Genomic DNA, 19,510 nt, shown 5'->3' on the forward strand with positions numbered 1-19,510 from the left:
ACGATTATATAACAATAAACTATCCTTGTAAAGTTCAACCGTTTATTAGCTATAAACTACATTTTTAAAAGCAAAGGAATAAACCCCAAATACAAGTGAGTATTGGAGAAGGCAATGGCACCCCACTCCAGTACTCTTGCCTGGAAAATCCCATGGACGGAGGAGCCTGGCTGCAGTCCATGGGGTCGCTAAGAGTCGGACACGACTGAGCGACTTCACTTTCACTTTTCACTTTCATGCATTGGAGAAGGAAATGGCAACCCAGTCCAGTGTTCTTGCCTGGAGAATCCCAGGACGGGGGAGCCTGGTGGGCTGCCGTCTATAGGGTCGCACAGAGTCGGACACGACTGAAGCGACTTAGCAGCAGCAGCAGCAGCAGTAGCGGCAGCAACAAGTGAGTATAACCTCTGGAGGAAACCAAGGGAATGGAATGGGGAAAAGACAGGTCTTTTAACCATTGTGGCAACCTCCTAGTTCCAAAATAACTGCTCACTTCCCAAGTGTATATTACTTATCTGTTACATCTATTTACGTACCCCAAAACAATATGTTTTAAACGATATCCTATGTGCATGGTGAAAGAACAGAGTTCTCGAGACTTTATTAAAAATCACTTTTCCAAAAACAGGAGAAGTCCACTTCACCCCTACCGATTAGCGAAATTCGCCTTTGCCAGCCCCTGAGGGTCATAGTCACTTCCGCCCCACCTCCCTAGTCCCGCCCATCTGAGCGGAAGTACTTTCCTTTCAGGTCCTCCTGCCTGTAGGGGGCTCTCCGAGCCATCTAGTGCCACGAATGCCTCCCGCCTGGGCTGTCCTGGCGGCGCCTGTTAGTTTAGTGCTACAGAATATATTTTCATTGTAACTCTTTCGGCCAGAAAAAAAAATCTCACAGGCATATTTTTCTGGACAATAACGTTCAAACCCAATATAGGCCGAGTGCTCGCACTATCAAACCCTGTCGCAGTGTTGGAAAGGAGTCAGGCGGTGTGAGGACAGCCCCGGAGCGCCAAAAGTCCCCGGCCCGCTCCCTCCGGTGAAGACGTAGCTGCGGGTGGTTGTGGTGGCGGCGTTCAAGATGTCGACCAAGAATTTCAGAGTCAGTGACGGTGACTGGATTTGCCCAGACAAAAAGTGAGTTCGTGAAGGATCCCGAGTTTGAAGCGGGGTTTGTCGTTGGAGGCTTTCTCGAGTCGATTGAGCATTTTCCGTTTTTACGGTCGCTGATGCCGTCAGCCGAGTGGTGGAGGAGAACTGCCGGATCCCGGGCGGGAAGGAGGCTCTTAGTTTCCTCACGATGGGGTCTTTCAAGAACCTTTCTTTTGATTAAGTCTTCAGCGTCTCCTGGATTATCTCTCTCCGAGGCAGCCAGCTGTTTGGGGAGGGAGATGGCCGCCCGTTTTCCTCACTCCCCACCCCACCCCCGGCCAGGTTTCTGCGATAAGGAAACCTCCCCGGTGGAGGCCAGCTCGGTGTCGGATCTCCCCCACGTGACTTTTCCCTGCAGAACCTGACTCTTGTTCCGAAAACGTTGCTGTCTTGAACTCATTTGTTTGCTTCACCTAGTTCATTTTGCTGTTTTTTTTTTTATTTAATTCAAACTTTCTTTCCGTATTGTTTTTACTTTTTCCTGCCGAACGCTAACCTCCTTTGGTTGCAGGAATTCTGGCTTTTTTTTTTTTTTTTTTTCTTTATTGGTCTTTAATTTCCCCACAAGAATTGAGCCTTTCGCCTCTTTAGAACCGAAACATATGAGGTCTGTGTTTTTGCCTGCTCAGCCCTGGAGAATGCCTGCTTCAAAGAAGCACGTGTTTTAGTGGCTCTGCTGAAACCAGTGTCCTTTATTAAATTGTTTAGGAAGATTTTTTATTGGCGGGTGTTTAAGTAGGTGTATTTATTTGGAGATATACAAAAATTATTATGGAAAGTAATTGTCAAAGAATCCGCATCTCGTGTTCCAATAAAAACTTCTGAATACTTGTCTCTAAGCAAGCCACAGATGGCATATGGAGTGTCTGGTAGTAAAGAGTGAAAACTTTGAAAATTAATTCCAATCCTATTGCTTATGTAACTTTACCTAGGCTATTTTACTTTGCTTAAAAAAACAGAAGATCTCCCTTAAAATGGTACAGCATAGATTGTGTAGAGCAATAAGATGTAGCAAATACTCATCAATCAATAACTATAAATATTAGTTTTAGAATCAAATGTCAAAGAAGATTAAGGGCTTATTTCCGCAGCATATGTCTTCCATTCATATTTTGAGCAATTTAAATGAAGCCTGGCGGGCTGCAGTCCGTGGGGTCACAAAGAGTCAGACAGGATTGAGCAACTGAACTGAAATGAAGCATCGTGCTTCTTTACATAAAAAGTTGATGTTTCTCGATTACATAAAGATTAAGATTACTTGAAGGGTATCAAGTCAATTTTGAGTAGAACAAACAACTGACTTTTTGTGTTGTTGGTCACTTGTTAGAATAATTTGCTTTTGACAGTGTCATTAATGACAGTGTACTCAGATATTTGAAGGTTTTTCTAAGAGTGCATTTCAATTCAGTTACAAATATATGAACAGACTAACTTCTACAATGTATATAAATCCAGAAGACATTTTCAGAATGTATTTCCAATGCTTATTGGAGTCCTAAAGGATATTCTTTATTTGGGGGGGGAGGGGTGTGAGGGGAATGACCTAGTTAGTGGTGTGCTTCAGTTGGGTGTCTCTTCCATATGTCGCATCTTTATTCCATTCTAGTATAATACCTAAAAAAAAAAAAAAAAGAAATCAACTTTGTGAAGTTTAAGCTTTACATGATATTTAGAGCATTTAGCATGCTTTTATGATTTGCAGATGCAGTATAAAAACCATGTTCATGAACCCATGTTTTTGGTTGTTTAGTATCAGCATAAAGTTACAATATGTTACTTGATGTGTTGACATTATTGGTTGTAGTTTTCCAACTAGGTTTCAGAGGTTTAATAGATACCCCCAAAACTGAGTTTTCTTTTAATTATTGAACCTATTTCTATTTTGTCATAATTTTCCTTTGTCTTTTTACCATCCCACCTTCTGTTTCTAACAAGAGGATAGTATTAAGATCCATGAAGCCATTTCTGACTTACCCATTTTCTCCTCCTTGGTTCACCTTTAGGATTTTGTATTATAATTCTTAACAAAATTTTGTATAATCTTATTTTCTATATGAGAGTTACTTTAAATCTTTTTGAACTCCCTGGTGCTTCATCAGTAATTGTTCAAGTGGACTCACATCTCACTTAAACTTTGTAAGGGTGTCTTGTTGTACTTAATGATGTGTGCCAATATGAGGACACTGAGGCATAGAGATCCTTAAGTGACTTACCAGAATCACATAATTGGTAACTGAGAGATTGAAGTTTCTTATCCATGACTCGTAACTTCAAATCTTGTATTTTTTCCACCTAAATTGTGAGGGTTTTTTTTGTTTGTTCTTTTGTAGTTAACATTGACGTTAACATGAAAAGAGAAGTAGAAGTTCTGGATCCAGGTGTATAGGGAGGACACATTAAAAAAACTGTAATAGAATCTTTAAAATTACGTAAGTTTAATACGTGTCTCTCTAAGTATTTTTTACTTTATTTTCAGATGTGGAAATGTGAACTTTGCTAGAAGAACTAGCTGTAATAGATGTGGTCGAGGTAAGCACTTAAGGAACCTTCTGTTAAGACTGTTTATACAGACCATTTATTTATTTCCCCAGATTCATACTGCATTTTTCTATTTTCAGAGAAAACAACTGAGGCTAAGATGATGAAAGCAGGGGGCACTGAAATAGGAAAGACACTCGCAGAAAAGAGCCGAGGCTTATTTAGTGCTAATGACTGGCAGTGTAAAACGTATGTGTTTTAAATGATCATCCTGACTTTTTTCCCATAATGTATGTAGCCACTACTTGTTAATACTACCTACTCTTTTTAGTCACATTGGCAAGCCACAGTAGACTTTAAATCAAAGATCTGTTGATTGTTATTCATTCTGTATCTGATATTTAAGTATAAAGAACTTTAAAATTTTATTTTTAATGGTAATGTTAGTTGTTAGTAAGATGAATTATGTATACCAGTAAATCGATGCTCAAGATGAGCTAACATTCAAAAAGAGAAGGGTATTTAAAAGAACTAAAAACCTATTTTGTCCTATTTTTGAAAAATCTCAAAAACTTTTAGCCTGTATCATTAGTGTGAAATATATCATGAAATCTCTTTTGTCTGTTTGCACAGTAATTTTAGAATCATAAGTTGCATCCTGTAGATAATTATTCCTAATTAGGTTTCTTAATATTTCTGATTTTCACGTGCTATATTGATTTTTCCAATATCCATCTTTTCTCTTAAGCAGATGAATCAAATATGCATGAAAGGACTGAATCAGAAGAGGGTCTTACACAAATTTCTGATCTTAAAAATACTAAATTAGTATTGAATAATTTTCCAGCAACAGATTAAGTCACTGAATTTGGGATCCAGTGCATGAACTGATTCTGCAGGAGAAAAAAAATTTTTTTTGACTTTTATTTGCAGAGTATAACCTTACTCTTTGAGGTGAATTTGGAGACTGGGAAATTAATAGAACATTTCATTTAAAGTGGTATTCCCCCCCTTCCCCCCTGCAAGACAGCAAAATCTCTGTAAATATAATTTCTCATTGATTTATCATAAAAAGACAGAAGCATTCTTCATACTATATAGCTTTTGCTTCTCTGCTTAAGTAGTTCAGTCTGTTCTAACCATACTCTCTCCTCAGAAAAGTTACATTGGTACATTTCCTTTGTAGCATCCTTTTAGTAAACATTTCTTTATGGTAGTGAGTTCACTCTACTTTTTAGTTTAAAATTCTTAAATATTTTGAAATTTACTATTTGTCTTATGTTATAATCTACTAATTTGACATTTTTCACTTTTAAAGTTGCAGTAATGTGAATTGGGCCAGAAGATCAGAGTGTAACATGTGTAATACTCCAAAGTATGCTAAACTGGAAGAAAGAACAGGTAAGAGTCAAACTCATTCCAACTAAATGGTTTTAAAACCACTAAACATTGAAGCTGATAATTATATCACTTCATAAGAACACAGTAAATTAGGATTGTTTATTCTGCTCTTATATTTTTTATCTTGATTTTTTTTTTTCTTTCATCCACAGAGTCATCTTTTGTATGGTAATTTCACAGTTTACAAAGTACAGCATGAGGAAACTGTATCCTAACAATTACTCGACATTAGGATAGTTTTAGAAATGCTTTATTCCTCTCTGTCCTTTGATAGTCTAAATGTTTGTTATTAATAATGGTAGGATAATCCCATTTTTTTCATTCATTTGATTTCCTAGTATGACAAAAACAAACATGGGGCACCTTTTAAAGTATTTGTCTAAAGTTTAGGCAATAATTCTAAAAGTTAGCCATGCATTAGAATCATTTGAGAAACTGAAAATCCAGATTCCTAAACAGCTGATAAAGCTCCTTGGTGGTGGGTCCCAAAAATTTGCAGGTGTTTTAGATGGTATTTGGTCACCATTGGTCTAAATAATAACTCATCATTGACTCTGTGGGTTGTCAGTTATTGCATTGTCAGCATTATTAGTCTCAGTCATGTCCAACTCTTTGCGACCCCATGGACTATAGCTGGCCAGGCTCCTCTGTCCATGGAATCCTCCAGGCAAGAATTCTGCAGTGGATTGCCGTTCCTTTCTCCAATGGGTCTTTCTCATCTAGGGACTAAACCCAGGTCTCTTGGATTGCAGGCAGATTCTTTACTGTCTGAGCCACCAGGGAAGCCTCTGTGTGTTGTCAGTAGTTGGGTGAAAATACTTACCTGGTAGAATGTAGTTTCCCATTATCATCAGTTAGAGCAAACACATTATCAGTATACTTCACATCTGATTTTGTCATTCAACAACTTGTACAGTCAAAGGCTTCCTTCTGTTGATACGTTAGTCACCTTATCAGACCTAGACTTAATAAACTACTTCCCTGTTTCCTTCTCCTCCCTGACTTTAGACAGTTGCACTGTCTGTAGATTAAGGCCTTTTAATAAGACCTTTTTTTCCTTCTCTTACCTCTTTAACGTTTATATTCCCCCCCCCCCCTTTTTTCCCCCCTTTTTTTAAATTAACACACATACACTCCTCTAGTTGGTTATTCTGTTTCCTTTTTCATTGTATTTTCATGGTCACAGAATGTTGGGTTTCTTCTAGGCCCAATTCCTAAGCTCTCTCTTATGCTCTGTTTTCTGGGCATTTTCTTAAAGACCTAAGTTTAAGTAAGCATTGGCACACCATGATAACCAAATTTATGTCTCTAGCTCAGACTTCTTTGACCTGTATATTCAGCTGCCTATTCATCATCACTATGTAAATGTCAAACTCATTATATCTAAACTGAATTCGCGATTTTCCCCGAGGACCTGGCCCTCTTCTAGCGATCTCTTTCTCATGATTGGTACCACCCGCCATATGCTTGTTACATAAACCAGAAACTTAGACATCCTTCTTAATAACTCCTTCATCTCTCTTGTTTCCCCACAAGTCTTCTCCATCATTTCCCTAGGCAGAGATGCAACTTTATCTTGTTTCTTGGAAAAAAAACAGCCACCTTGTTGTTGTACATATATCCCACACAACCAGGAGTTCTTTGTTCTAAACTAAAACTCCATTTGTTTAAAACATTTTGTTTTGATTGCTTTTAGGAAAAAGTCCAGAATCTTAACAGTTATAAGAATTGTAATCCCTGGAAGCCTTTTATTTATTCACATTCTCTTTGACCTGTTTTGTGATTCCTCCTTTAAAAGTTTCACTAATGCAAGAGCTAAAATCTTAACAACTGAAGTTGTTGAAGTTTAATAACCTCACTTTCCTTTACCCATTATCTTTTTTGTGTCCTGACCCTTTACCATTTCCCTTGATACAAGTAGTTGTCTTACAAGCCTGTCATTGTTGAAGATGTGAACTAATAATACTGTTACTGTCTAGTTTGTCTTTATTATTTGTTCTCTGCTGATTAATCAAAATATAGATTCTCAGAATTTTCAAAGTAGTGTCTCAGTTCTTCCTTTGAAGCACATGTTACATTCATCCCCTTTTCTCTCTTCACTTCCATTGTCACAACCCTAATTCAGGCCTATTTTAAATGTTTGATCCTTTACTGATCTTTGCTCACATTTTACATTTTTTGAGACAAATCTTAAGATATTATTTTTATTTTAACACTTGCTAAAAATCTATAGAGGTTGCTTGTTTCATATAAACTGTATCATAAATGATGCCAGGACTGTGCTGTTTCTTATACTCAAATATTGAGTATAGAATTGAGGAAATATTTATTGGCCATTGGCCACGATGCAGGGGAATACTTGGTTAAGCAAACTAGAAGTGTAAAGGCAAAAATTAATGAAGTCTTCAAGAGAGCAATGTTTAGGCTAAGAAGTGAAAGTTAGTAGCAAGTTGAGAGATCATTCCAAGCAAAAGCAAACAGCTTATATGAATCAGGCCCTGACACTTGAAAGAATTTAGCATATGGGTGAATTCCTAGCAGCTCCAGAAGACACTTCAGAAATAGGCAAAGGCCATGTAAATCATAGTAAGAAGTTTTATTTCATTCTAAATATAATGGGAAATAACAATTTTTAACAAGGGATTGACATTTCTAATTTTTAAACATTACTGGTTTATAGAAAAATAATTAGGGGGTGGGAGTGGCAAGCATCGAAGCAAGAAGACCAATTTTACAACATTCCCTGAAAGTGTCAAACCAGTAGAGTGAGGGAAACACACATAAATAAGCCAGTTATTCCTCTCCCTTGTTATTCAGTGGAGATGATGCTGAAGGCTTTCTTTTTTTTTTTTTTTAATGCTGTAGCTACTGATTTCCCACATAAAAGACTTCATGAGGTGTATTTGTTATATGAACTCATACAACATACCTTAATAATATATTGCTAGCAGATTATTTAGGTTCTTCTATGACTGTGTGAGAGAACATGAGAATAGCTTTGTGTTTGCTATCACGCTTCCTATGCAAAACTGCCTACCTGTTTGCTTCTTAAATCTTGGTATAATTAATTCTTTGGCTCCCCATGTTTGCCTTACCATTATTTTACTTTCAGATTACTGATTGGACAAAGAACTCTACTGAAAGCCTATTGATTTTAAATAGCAGTGCTTTAATATGTTTACATTTCCACATATAAGTAGTCAAGTTTTTCTGTACTGTTGGCTTACAGTCATCCTATTATATAATTTTTTTTCCTCTTTTTTTATGTGAATCATTTTGCATTAATTTTTTATCTACTTCAAAGTATTGTGAGGTTTAAGTCTTTACATCTCTTACATCTCGGGACATACTGCCATGATATTAAATATATATCTAGAGTCAAGAAACTATATAGTTGAATTATAATTTTCTACAGCGTATATCTCTCAAATTATCATTGAATATGAGCCTTTTTCTTTTTTTAAATTACTAGTCTTAGTCGCAGCATACAGGATCTTTGATCTTCATTTCAGCATGTGGGATGCTTTTTAGCTTTTAGTTGCATGGAGGCTTTTAGTTGCAGCATGTAGGATCTAGTTCCCCGACCAGGGACTGAATCTGGGCCCCTGCTTTGGGAACATGGAATCTTAGTCACTAGACCACCAAGAAAATCCCTGAGGTATTTTCTTGAGGTGAGCATATACCTAATTTTACTTGATTTTTTTTTCTTTTAATATTTGATACTCTGAAAAACCAGAGCCAGGATTTTACTAAGGAAAAGTTATTGATAATTTAAAACACTTCACTGTTTTGTCATATGCATAGAAATGAGGAAATTCTTGTATATTACAGTTGGAGTCTATTTTGTCTCTGGAACAGGTAGGAAGAGGAAAAAAGGGATGATATCAAATATTCTGAGGATAGACACTGATATATTGTGGTTTTCACCGGTACAGAGTATAGTGAGGAAAAGAAAGGACACTGCATTAATGTGGGATTTTTTTTAAGTGAGTTAATTTTATTGCCTTATTTTACTGGAACACTTACATCCTTTCCATTGTTAGTTTGTGGCTCTTATAAAATGATGAGAGAGTAAGTGATGAGTTTTTTAATGCCTGTGACTGACAGATTTAAAGTTGCAAATCTTAAATTTTTAAAAAATGCTTTTTTTGTCTGTAAATTTAACATTTTGCTGATTCATTAAATCCTTAAAACTGGGAAGTACTCTTTGTGTGCTGGTACTGTTCTGAAATATGTGAGATCGTTAGGTTATCTTACTCTTAACCACTTCTTTATTTTTTTCAGTGGGAGATATTTTTCAGAAGTTCTCATCTCATTTTCTCTAAAACTAACTCACTTTCTTCTTCCTATCTTTGTTAAGCCTGTCAGAGATCTGTAAGTCTAAATTGTAGATAGTAACTGTGGCAGTAAATAATAATGGTGTATTGATCATGATTGGTCTTTATTAGAATATTTTCAGTTGAAAAGTTTACTGGCTTTTTCAGAAAAACTGAGTGACTTTTAACTGTGTATTTAAAACCGATTTTTATGTTTTTTGTTGTGTCATTATATTTGCCTATATATTTTCCAAGCTCTAACTGTATTTTAGCCCAGCAAAATTTCAGTATATCAAAAGATTTCAAGCTATTTTTAACTAGTAAACAGTGAAATTTGATTTTTAGTTCTTACTGAGCCCACTTCTCCCAAAAGAATTACGATTAAAACCAGAGGAAAGTCATTTTAAAACTTGGTTATAGCAGACATTTAAGGAGATGTTTTCCATCCATATATTCCATGTATTAACTGAAATCATACAGGCAGGACATTTTAAAATTGAGAAGAGCTAAAATTGTAGCCATGAGACTTTTCCAGCTATATCCAACTTTGAGGCTGTTCTCTGTAATGATACTTCTTTTTTTTTTTTTTTTGAGACCAGTAATTTATTAAAGGGATAAACAGATGTCTTTGATAAGATTTCATTTTTTTTCCTGTTACTTGTAGGTGATTTTGGTGAATTATCATAACAATTTCTGCTCCCCCTTCCTTAGGATATGGTGGTGGTTTTAATGAAAGAGAAAATGTTGAATACATAGAAAGAGAAGAATCTGATGGTGAATATGATGAGGTAAGATATACATTAGTGTGTAGGTTGAATGCAACTTAGAGAAACATGCTAGAAAATATTATAAGTGAAAAATACTAAATGTATCTCATTTTTGTAAGTACACATTAAGTCTTTTACAGGAGCTTATCATTTTGTTGGAAATCATAATTGACTTAAAAATACATATTGACGCCTAAATATATAAAAGTAATTTCTTGGGAAAAAATATTTTAATACTTTAGCTAACAGAAATATTTTGAAACTTTTTCTCTAGTTTGGACGTAAGAAAAAAAAATACAGAGGGAAGGCAGTTGGTCCTGCATCTATTTTAAAGGAAGTTGAAGATAAAGAATCTGAGGGAGAAGAAGAGGATGAGGATGAAGATCTTTCTAAATATAAATTAGATGAGGTAACTTATTTCCTTACCATATTTCCCCTTTGTCTTGTTTAAGCTATGGCATATGAATGTCTTTGATAACCTTTGGCTTATGGTGAAGATGTGTTCTACAGTGTCATCATTTGTTTCCACAAAAATTTTGATCTGTTTTACCAAGCATTATTCTGACTTGAGATATACAGTAGTGACCGAGACAGAACATGCTTCTCTTAACTTAAATTGCACAGAGGAAAAGACATAAACAATATAATTTAAATAGCAATAACATTATGAAGATGCATGATGTGATAGCAGATCATTAGAAGAACTACTTTGGTTTCAGTGAATGGGGGATTTCTGAGACCATGAAATTTGTGTTGAGACTTGAGTGATAAGAGTGATACGAAGGAGCCCGCGGTAAGGGCTGGGATCAGAGCATTTTTAGGACAGTGAGAACAGCAAATAAAGTTTCCCATAGTAGGAAACAAGCCAGCAACATCCAAAAAATCATATATGGGGTAGTGTGGTCAGAGCAGAGGGGAGAAGGTAATATGGGGGTCAACAAACGCATCACGTCTGGTGATGTTGATTCTGTGGGGCCTGTGTGTAAAATTTTATGGATGAGTAGATACAGATTAAGGGTGCTTTGAGGTCTGAGCACAGGAGGCCCTCAAATGCACATAAAACAATATGGAACAAGTTTGAAAAATAAATGAGATAAAACAATATGAAAGAAGTTTGAAAAAGAAACTAATGAGATATATTTATCTGATCTGTGTTTTAGAGATGACTGTCAACATACTGAGATATTGGGGAGGCAGAAAGAATTCCCACAGTTAGACTTCCTAAAAGGGTGTCCTAGAGAAAGGAATGAAGTTCTGAACTAAGTCTTAAAGGAGATGCATTTAAGAACTTTTAAGGGAATAAAACTGAAAATTCTTGACAGTTTATATGGTAATACATTGTGTGAAAAAGAAAATGAGTATGACTTCTACATTTACATCTTTGAAATGTCTGAGACAGTCATTCAGTCTCTTTAGCTGAGATCAGGAATGTAGTAGTCAGATTTCAGGATTGAGAGTGAATTTGTTGAGATGATAGTGATAAAATGTGTTCATATGAAGATGTCCATTACATAGAACTATTCATCATTCCTAGTAGACAGCATTGATATCTCAAGGTCTAAATATAATTAATTGTGGATTTTTGTTAGGATGAGGATGAAGATGATGCTGATCTCTCAAAATATAATCTTGATGCCAGTGAAGAAGAAGATAGTAGTAAAAAGAAATCTAACAGACGAAGTCGCTCAAAGTCTCGGTCTTCACATTCACGATCTTCATCACGCTCATCCTCCCCCTCCAGTTCAAGGTCTAGGTCCAGGTAAACGGGTACAGGTCAAGGGTAACACCAGTCAAAATGTCAGTATCTAACTTCTTTACTTATAAATTTTGTTTTTCTTAACTAAACTTTCCTTTTATTTTAGAGTTTTCATTCAAGTTATCATTTAAAAGATCATTTTTTTCTATCTTAGTGCCGTGAAGTTATTGTCGAATATTTCAGAAATACAAAATTTTAATATGAAACTTCCTTAGTCCAGTTTAGCACCATGCCTTTTATTAAAATAGACTCTAAAAATTCAATTAAATCATTATTTATAGATACTTAGTTATCAAAAGAGATAGTTTTACATTCAGAAAACTCAAAGTAAATAAAGTGAAGATTTATATTTCCACTGATGATTTTAAACACTAGTACAGAAATTTTCTAGGCATTAATTGAACTGCTGCTCTTTACAGTGTTTTATTTGGCATAGGTATTCTGAATACAGGAGAAATTTGGCTGTATTCTGTTATCCTAATGCTCATACTTTAGAGCTGTCCAGGAATAAATTAGAGGATTTAATTTGTGTTATACTTGCATATTATTTTGTTAGTAATGTAAAGTTTTAATAAAAAGTCACTGATTGTGTAGTCAACAATAAAAATGAAGTTTTAGTTGAGAAAAAGCAACACTTTATGTAAGCAGATTTCCCTTGAAGAACTCCTATTTAGTTAAGTGAAACTGTGTGCAATGAATTTCAGCTGTATTTAGGAATAAAATATTAGCTAAGTACTTATGTAATTTTTGAGTTACTGTAAAGCCTGAAAACTTAAAACAGTGATTATAAAGATATTTTTAAGATAAAAATTAACGTTTTTCTGCAAATTGTTATTTTCAGGAACAAATTAAGTATAAATTAAATTACTAAATGAAATTTGTTTAATTTGTTGACTTTTTAAATGCAAGTGGACCGTATTTCCTGTCATTTTCAATAATTTCCTAAAACGGTGACAGGATTATAAGTGTAGTTTCCCTTTAATTCTCACATCTTTGAGTAGACAGAAAACATACAGGTTAAAAATATACCCATGTCAGTATTAAAGCTTTATGCTAACTAATGACGAAGAAAATAGAAACATTTCAAGTTAAATATAAACTGCTATATTCCTGAATATGTCAGTCCCTCTCAGGTTACTTTTAAGTATTTGTGAACAAAAAGTATTCAATATTAATAAAGTGATAATGCTGGGCATTTTTATCTGTACAATCTTAAAAGCGTTTTTAAAGAAATCTTGTCAGACTTGGAAAGTTGTTCAGTCTCGCTAAGTCGTGTCCAACTCTTTGCAGCCCCATGAACTTGAAAAGTAGTTGATTGTTTTCAAAAATTATTAATTTAAGTTTTGGCATAATTGTTAATACAGAATAAAAGTTTTAAATGAACCTTAAAATACTGTGTTTTGAAAATATCCCCAATAATTATTATATGAAAATGAATCCTAATGCATAGTTTTCTTTCAGTGTTCATATCACAAAGCTTAATTAAATGGTCCTGGAAAAAAATATCCTTCCATGTTGTTCCAGGTCGCGTTCAAGAAGTTCTTCCAGTTCGCAGTCAAGATCTCGTTCCAGTTCCAGAGAACGTTCGAGATCTCGTGGGTCGAAATCAAGGTGAATGAGGTAGCATCTCTCTGTAAAGCAGAGAGAGAAAATATTTAAAGGCTGCAGAAAGCGTTGCTTTTTTTCCCTTATTTTGCTTCTATTTGTCAATTTTATTTTAGCATTAGAAAACTAATGCACTTGCCTCAGCTTAATTTTCTCACCATGAGATGTCTCCATTGCCAGCAGTGTGCCAAGACATTCCCATGATTGAATTAAGGTGGTTATTTTGCATTGTGCAAGGTTTGCTATTTTTGTGCTAAAATGTGATGAAATGGGAAGATGCAGCCAAGCTTTATCACCAAATGCCTACTCATTAAAGTTATTTTGCAGTAGTAGTTATAGTAAGTATGCAGATGAAAAAGCTTACTTCATGTTTAAAAGGAAGAAAAATAACTGCCTCAACACAGTTTTGCAAGGCAATTATTTCAGTATTTACAGAAATAATTCTGTAATTTACATCAGATAAGTGGGTTTTATTTTCACTTCTCTGTAATATAACACAGAATATTATACACAGTGTGTGTAGTATGTAAGAAGTATAGATACTTCTTAAATTCCACAAACTAAGAAGTTGGTTGGTGGTTTAGGTAGGATGTGATCTTGAAGCATTTTTGTTAACTTCAGGTTAACTTCAGGTTGCATTTAGTTAGCCCTGCAGAGGGAAAAATAATTTGTAAAGAACCAAGTGAGAAACTAGCTTTTAGTCTCTTAAAGTTTTTTCTAGACTTCGTCAAAATATGCTGCCATTCTTTTTAATCTAATTTGTTGATCTATTAAAGACATCTAACAAGAATAAGAAAACAACTAAAATTCCACTTAAGTGGAATTACACTGAAGTGTAGTGTTAGCTAGTTGATAAAAATAATTGCTTAATAGCTTATTTTAGAGCCAAATCTGTAGCATTAGAGGGCAACTACAATTTGATAACATTAAGACGAAAAGAATGATATACACACTTGTATTAAGTTAATATGATAGAGAGCAAGTTAGATTATTGTTATTATGTATTATCAATGTTTCAGTTGTTTTATTTGAGCGCTTCTTAGGTGAAGATCCTTAGGTCCTAGTTCCTTTGGGAAGCACTTTAAGGTTTACAGAACAGCCTTCATATTCTTTTCAAACATTTTTTCATTGCTTATAACTTTCCAAAGAATTCTCCTTTTGGGCTTTCTGATTTTATTTTAAGCCCAAAGGTGAATTTTTTGGGAAGTTTGAGCTAAATTACTTCAACCAAAATATGTAAATGAAGAAATACTGTATTTAAACATTTGCACATTTACCTCTACCTGAAACATGTGAATGTCAACACTTCATACTTCATGGATAGTAGTCCTTCATAAAAACAAATATTGTTAATCAAGTTTTAAAGTTACTTTATTTTTCTTTGAATGTTTAATGATTTAATAGCTACTGTTTTATGTCATTTTGTCCTCGTATCCTGCTTTTACTAAAGCAACTTAACTAATAAGTTGCTTAATTCCACAACAAACTGTTATTATTTTCTTCAGGAAGTTGTATGATACATATTTTTTCCCCAAATGGAAGGATGTAGTTTCTAGACATTAAGTTAGTTATACAAATGCTTACCTGTTAGTTTTGCTACTTATACTTTAAAATGAAAGCCTTTAAATTTTAGAAAACGAATTTAAGATTCTACTTTAATGCATTAGACTAGTTTTTAATTAAAGTAGTGAGCACTTATCTAGTGGTGAAGTTAAATTAAATAGAATTGATTTCATGGTTGAACCAGAAGTCTTCTGTTGAGTAAGCAGTAAGTATTCTTTCTTATAAAATTTTTATAGCTATAAATTGTTTATTTTTGGAGCTAGAAACTAAACCATCTGCCTCATTTCTTCTTTTAATGAAATGTTTGATTTGTTTCTCAATCAATGAAGATCCAGCTCCAGGTCCCACAGGGGTTCTTCTTCCCCACGAAAAAGATCTTACTCAAGTTCATCATCATCTCCTGAGAGGAACAGAAAGAGAAGTCGTTCTAGATCTTCTTCATCTGGTGATCGAAAAAAAAGACGAACAAGATCACGGTCACCTGAAAGGTTTGGGTTTCTGTAGAAATAAGAATGGGTGTTCTTAAGTGTGTTTAGTAGATTAACTGAACTTCTTAGTCAAGGATTAGCTTTTCATTATCTCCTTTGTTACCCACTTTAAAATCTTCAACTGTGAACTTCAAAAAACAGATTAATTACTTTGTTTACTCTGTGTTTTAATCAGGTTGTTTAGAAAAGTAGATCAAACTACTCTCTTTCACTCTCTGATTATTGTTTAAATTTTTATTTTCATATATAATTATTATAGCCAACTCTCGGTTATTTCTATCTCTTAAGTTCTAATTCAGAAGCTGTGTGTTGATGTAATTTAGAGATTGATTTGTATAAGTATTAATTTATGCTATCTATTTTACATTAAATATTAGAAACTGTAGGATTCTAGGGCATCTAATAAGAAAATTAACTATTATAGATAATTGGAAGTCTGTCCTTATTTAAATATGTATAAATACATTTCCACAACAAATTGTTGTTTTTGTTCCCTTTATAAAGAAATTGTTCTTATAGCTAATATATTTTTTTATCTTTCAGTCCGAATTTCTTTTTTGTAGAAAGAGATCTTGACTAGATTACTTTACCTGTGTTGATACTTTTAAAATTTGGAGTGTGTCATCTGTCAGCCTTTCCTGCAGCAAACTAGTTAATTATTCAGTTTCATTATTTTTCTCTTTTTTTCCTCAGTGTCTAATTATATAGTCATTTTAATGGCTTCCTTAATAATCTTTGCAAATTTTTATATCCCTTCAGCTTGTGAAAAGTAAGGATTAGATAAAATCTGATTTTTGCTATGTTCAGTGCCAGAGTTACCTCTTCTTGTACATAATGATTGGTTTTGCGTCTTCCCATTTTGAAGTGTAGATATTAAGGTTACACACAGCTAGTTTCATTTCTGCGCATTTATTCCTTTGTTAAAAAAAAAAATTACTCCGTACTTTATGAAATTCATTCTGTTGCTTTTTTACCACTTCTTCAAATTTTTATCTTAGCCACATATAATCCCCCTAGTTTGTTGTCATCTAAACTTAATGAACATGTTCTCTATTCCATAAGCCAGGTGATTGGTGAAAATACTAAACAACCCTGAGCCCAGGGCCAACCCCTCGGAACACCACTACTTTACCCAGGTTGATATATTGACTTATTCATACTAGCTGCATGAATATAATCCTGTAACTTAATTGTACAGTCATCTTGTGCGACCTAGATTTCCAAAACATAATTATTTATGGATATATATTTGCATACACAGTCAGAAGCCTTGCTATATCTGTTTTACGTGTAGCCTTACCACACAATGTACAGTATATCAGAAAGAACGATTTAGTCACACTGCCATTACCCAGTTTATATGCCTTTGTTGTATTAATCTGTAGTTGTATACAACTTTGCAAGGCTTTCCTTCATTGCCTTAAATAATTGAGAGGTGGCTATATCTTAAAGAGATTTTTAAATTATGGTTGCACTGCTACTGGGCTCATATCCAAAGTTAAATACTAGTTAATTTTATGTGTATAAGTTTATATCTTAGATTTTAATTATTCCTTTTACCAGTTTAATGAGGTTTAATTTTTCATATTCTCAAAGTCATACAAAAGAAGTTGATATTCAGCTCCAGCTTACCAGATTACCTGTTTTCCCCATTATGTCTTACAGGCACCACAGGTCACCTTCTGGATCATCCCATTCTGGTTCCCGTTCAAGTTCAAAAAAGAAATAATGTATTAAAATTTACATCTTAAAAAAAAAGTCCAATATAATGCATGAAGCATATTTTTTAAGAAGTTGGTGTCTTACTTGGTCAGAAGTGCTAAATCTGCTAGTAGAGGTGCATGCCTTTCATTGCTTTTCAGAAAAATACAGCTGTGTTTATTTGTGATATTAAAAGTAAATAGTATTTTAAGCCATGATGTCCCAAAATAGATGCTTTGTTTGTCATTCATTATTTACATCCATTTGCTTTTTTAAGCTATAACATCTCAGCTATAACAAAGTACTGTGTTTTCTAATTTAAACTCTTGTTTTTCTCATCTCCAAATATGAGCATTATCTAGGCTTATCTGGACTTTGGGCATGGAGGCAAGACTGTGGTAAAGTAGTTGGAAACAATCTGTTTATATTAAGCTGGGGAAAGGACTCAGCCTGTTTGTTAACCTGTGTCAAAGTGATTCTTACTAGAAAAAGTTTAACAGATTGTTAAACTTCTTTATTTTGAAATTCCCTATGTTAAGGGTGCCTTAGAATCATTGTCTCTATCTAGTTTTACTTTTTGCACCACCAAGTTTAATACAGAAAAGTTTTGTGAATTGCAGAGGAGAAAGGTGTTAGTTTCTGCCTTTTTGACACAGTGATTTTGAACAAGAATGCCTAGCAGTTCATCTCTACTAATGTGGTTGATGAGAAAAACATACGAAAGTGTTTAATGTTTTTAGAAGCTTTGTGTGATACCTTTTACAAATTCAGTTATCACACAATAGGGTAGACAGAATTAAATCCTAGTTAACGAATAAATTGAAGAAAGCTTTTGAAATATATTTCTCTTTGGGTATAAGACCAACAGAGACAAGACATTGTGAATTTAATTGAGCATTTGCTTTGAGGTGTTTAAACACTGCATAAAATTTTCTTCTGAGTAACAAATGCTTATTTCCTCATGACATAAGCAGAAATAATTGCTTCTATTCACTTGAAATTATTTATGGCTTAAAATACTTTCAAGATTTGTTTTATTTCTCAAAACCTGGTCATTTGAGCTCTATTTTGTCTTCTGGTTTTTAAAAAAAGGTTTCTCTTAACAGTATCTTCAGTGACAATGCAAGGTAAGTATTTTAAGGGAAATTGACAGATGTGCTTGGGAACTTTTTGTGCATGGGAATCAATACCCACATTTTTGGTTTTGTTTTTTGTTTGTTTTTCCTTAACATTAATGTCTACTGCAACTGAAAATTAAATGTTTTAAGGTACTTAGTAGACAGATAAAATTTTCATTTGTTCTTTATTTTAAAATGAGTGATTTTTCTCTTCAGTTTATCTAAAGATGAAAGCAAAATAGCTTATGTAGAAATATTTTGATAATATTTTTACAGTGAACTTCCCCTGCTTTTTTTATGTCTTAAATTTTTTTTTTGCTACATTTACTGTAGGTTGCACAAGAACTTTTACTCTCTTGTAATTGTGCCTCAGACTTCTTGAAAGTCCACCTTCTAAATTGCCCAGATGATCTTCTAGATTCTACATGCTATTGTTGGTTTATTCTTGTGCTTTCTGTATTTAAAACTTTGACTGTACTAATAAGCAAATGCAAGGTTATAAATTTAGCTAATAGTAGTTTACAGACAATTCGAATGATTATGATTTTATTTGGTTTAAGCTGTACTAGTATATTTCGTAAGGAAATGATGCTGTAGACAAATGTAAATAAAGCTTGTGAGTCAAGCATCAAGTGATGTTTGTTAGAAATAAATTAGAATTTTTAAGCTCTGATTTAATGTTCATTTTTAAACTATTTGCAGTCTGGTTTATTACTTTTGATTGTGCATTTTAGACTTCCTCTGTTCACTTACCTTTTATGTAAAGTCACCTTATTTTTATATATGAATGTTTGGTTTAAAACATACCAAAGCCATGATCACTATAACCTTTGTCACTCAGCAATTTTTGAATTTTTTTAAACAGAGAGTACCCAAACTAGTTGAACACTGCACCAGAACGTAGCTTATTCCATGTGGCAAATAACATGTCAGTGTGCTTCTTAGCACTTAACAAGGATCTTTTTTAACTGCTAAGTGTTCTTAAATTTGTATTTAGAATCCTTTTATCTAAACAATATTGAATAGTTGGTATTGGCAACAGATTCCAAGTCCAGAGCAAGCTATAAGCATAAGACTGTCTAGGCACATGTACCAAGGTAAAACTGATTTTTTTTTCTCACATCTTCTCGATATTTGGCTTCCACAGCCAGTGCTGTTTCAATAGATGC

General features: G+C 34.0%; 1 protein-coding gene across 3 annotated transcripts; it reads left to right on the plus strand.

Annotated features, from left to right (window-relative positions):
- Positions 1-824: 824 nt before the first annotated feature.
- ZRANB2 (zinc finger RANBP2-type containing 2) lies at positions 825-19,014 on the plus strand. Of its 3 annotated transcripts, none has more exons than XR_009735400.1 (11): positions 827-1,133; positions 3,625-3,677; positions 3,767-3,875; positions 4,945-5,027; positions 10,055-10,131; positions 10,385-10,519; positions 11,700-11,869; positions 13,391-13,477; positions 15,364-15,522; positions 16,589-16,658; positions 17,188-17,304. XR_009735400.1 is itself a non-coding variant. In XM_061411602.1 (11 exons), exons 1-10 carry the CDS (start codon positions 1,078-1,080, stop codon positions 16,616-16,618), a joined length of 963 nt encoding a protein of 320 aa, XP_061267586.1. In that variant the 5' UTR covers positions 829-1,077; the 3' UTR covers positions 16,619-16,658; positions 17,188-17,304. The 3 variants fall into 3 exon arrangements, 2 of the variants coding, with proteins under 2 accessions (XP_061267585.1, XP_061267586.1); XM_061411602.1 differs by having other exon boundaries at positions 829-1,133; positions 16,585-16,658; XM_061411601.1 differs by lacking the exon at positions 16,589-16,658 and having other exon boundaries at positions 825-1,133; positions 17,188-19,014.
- The last annotated feature ends 496 nt before the right edge of the window (positions 19,015-19,510 follow it).

This window comes from Bos javanicus, chromosome 3 (genome assembly GCF_032452875.1).
Source record: "Bos javanicus breed banteng chromosome 3, ARS-OSU_banteng_1.0, whole genome shotgun sequence".
Classification (NCBI taxonomy): domain Eukaryota; kingdom Metazoa; phylum Chordata; class Mammalia; order Artiodactyla; family Bovidae; genus Bos; species Bos javanicus.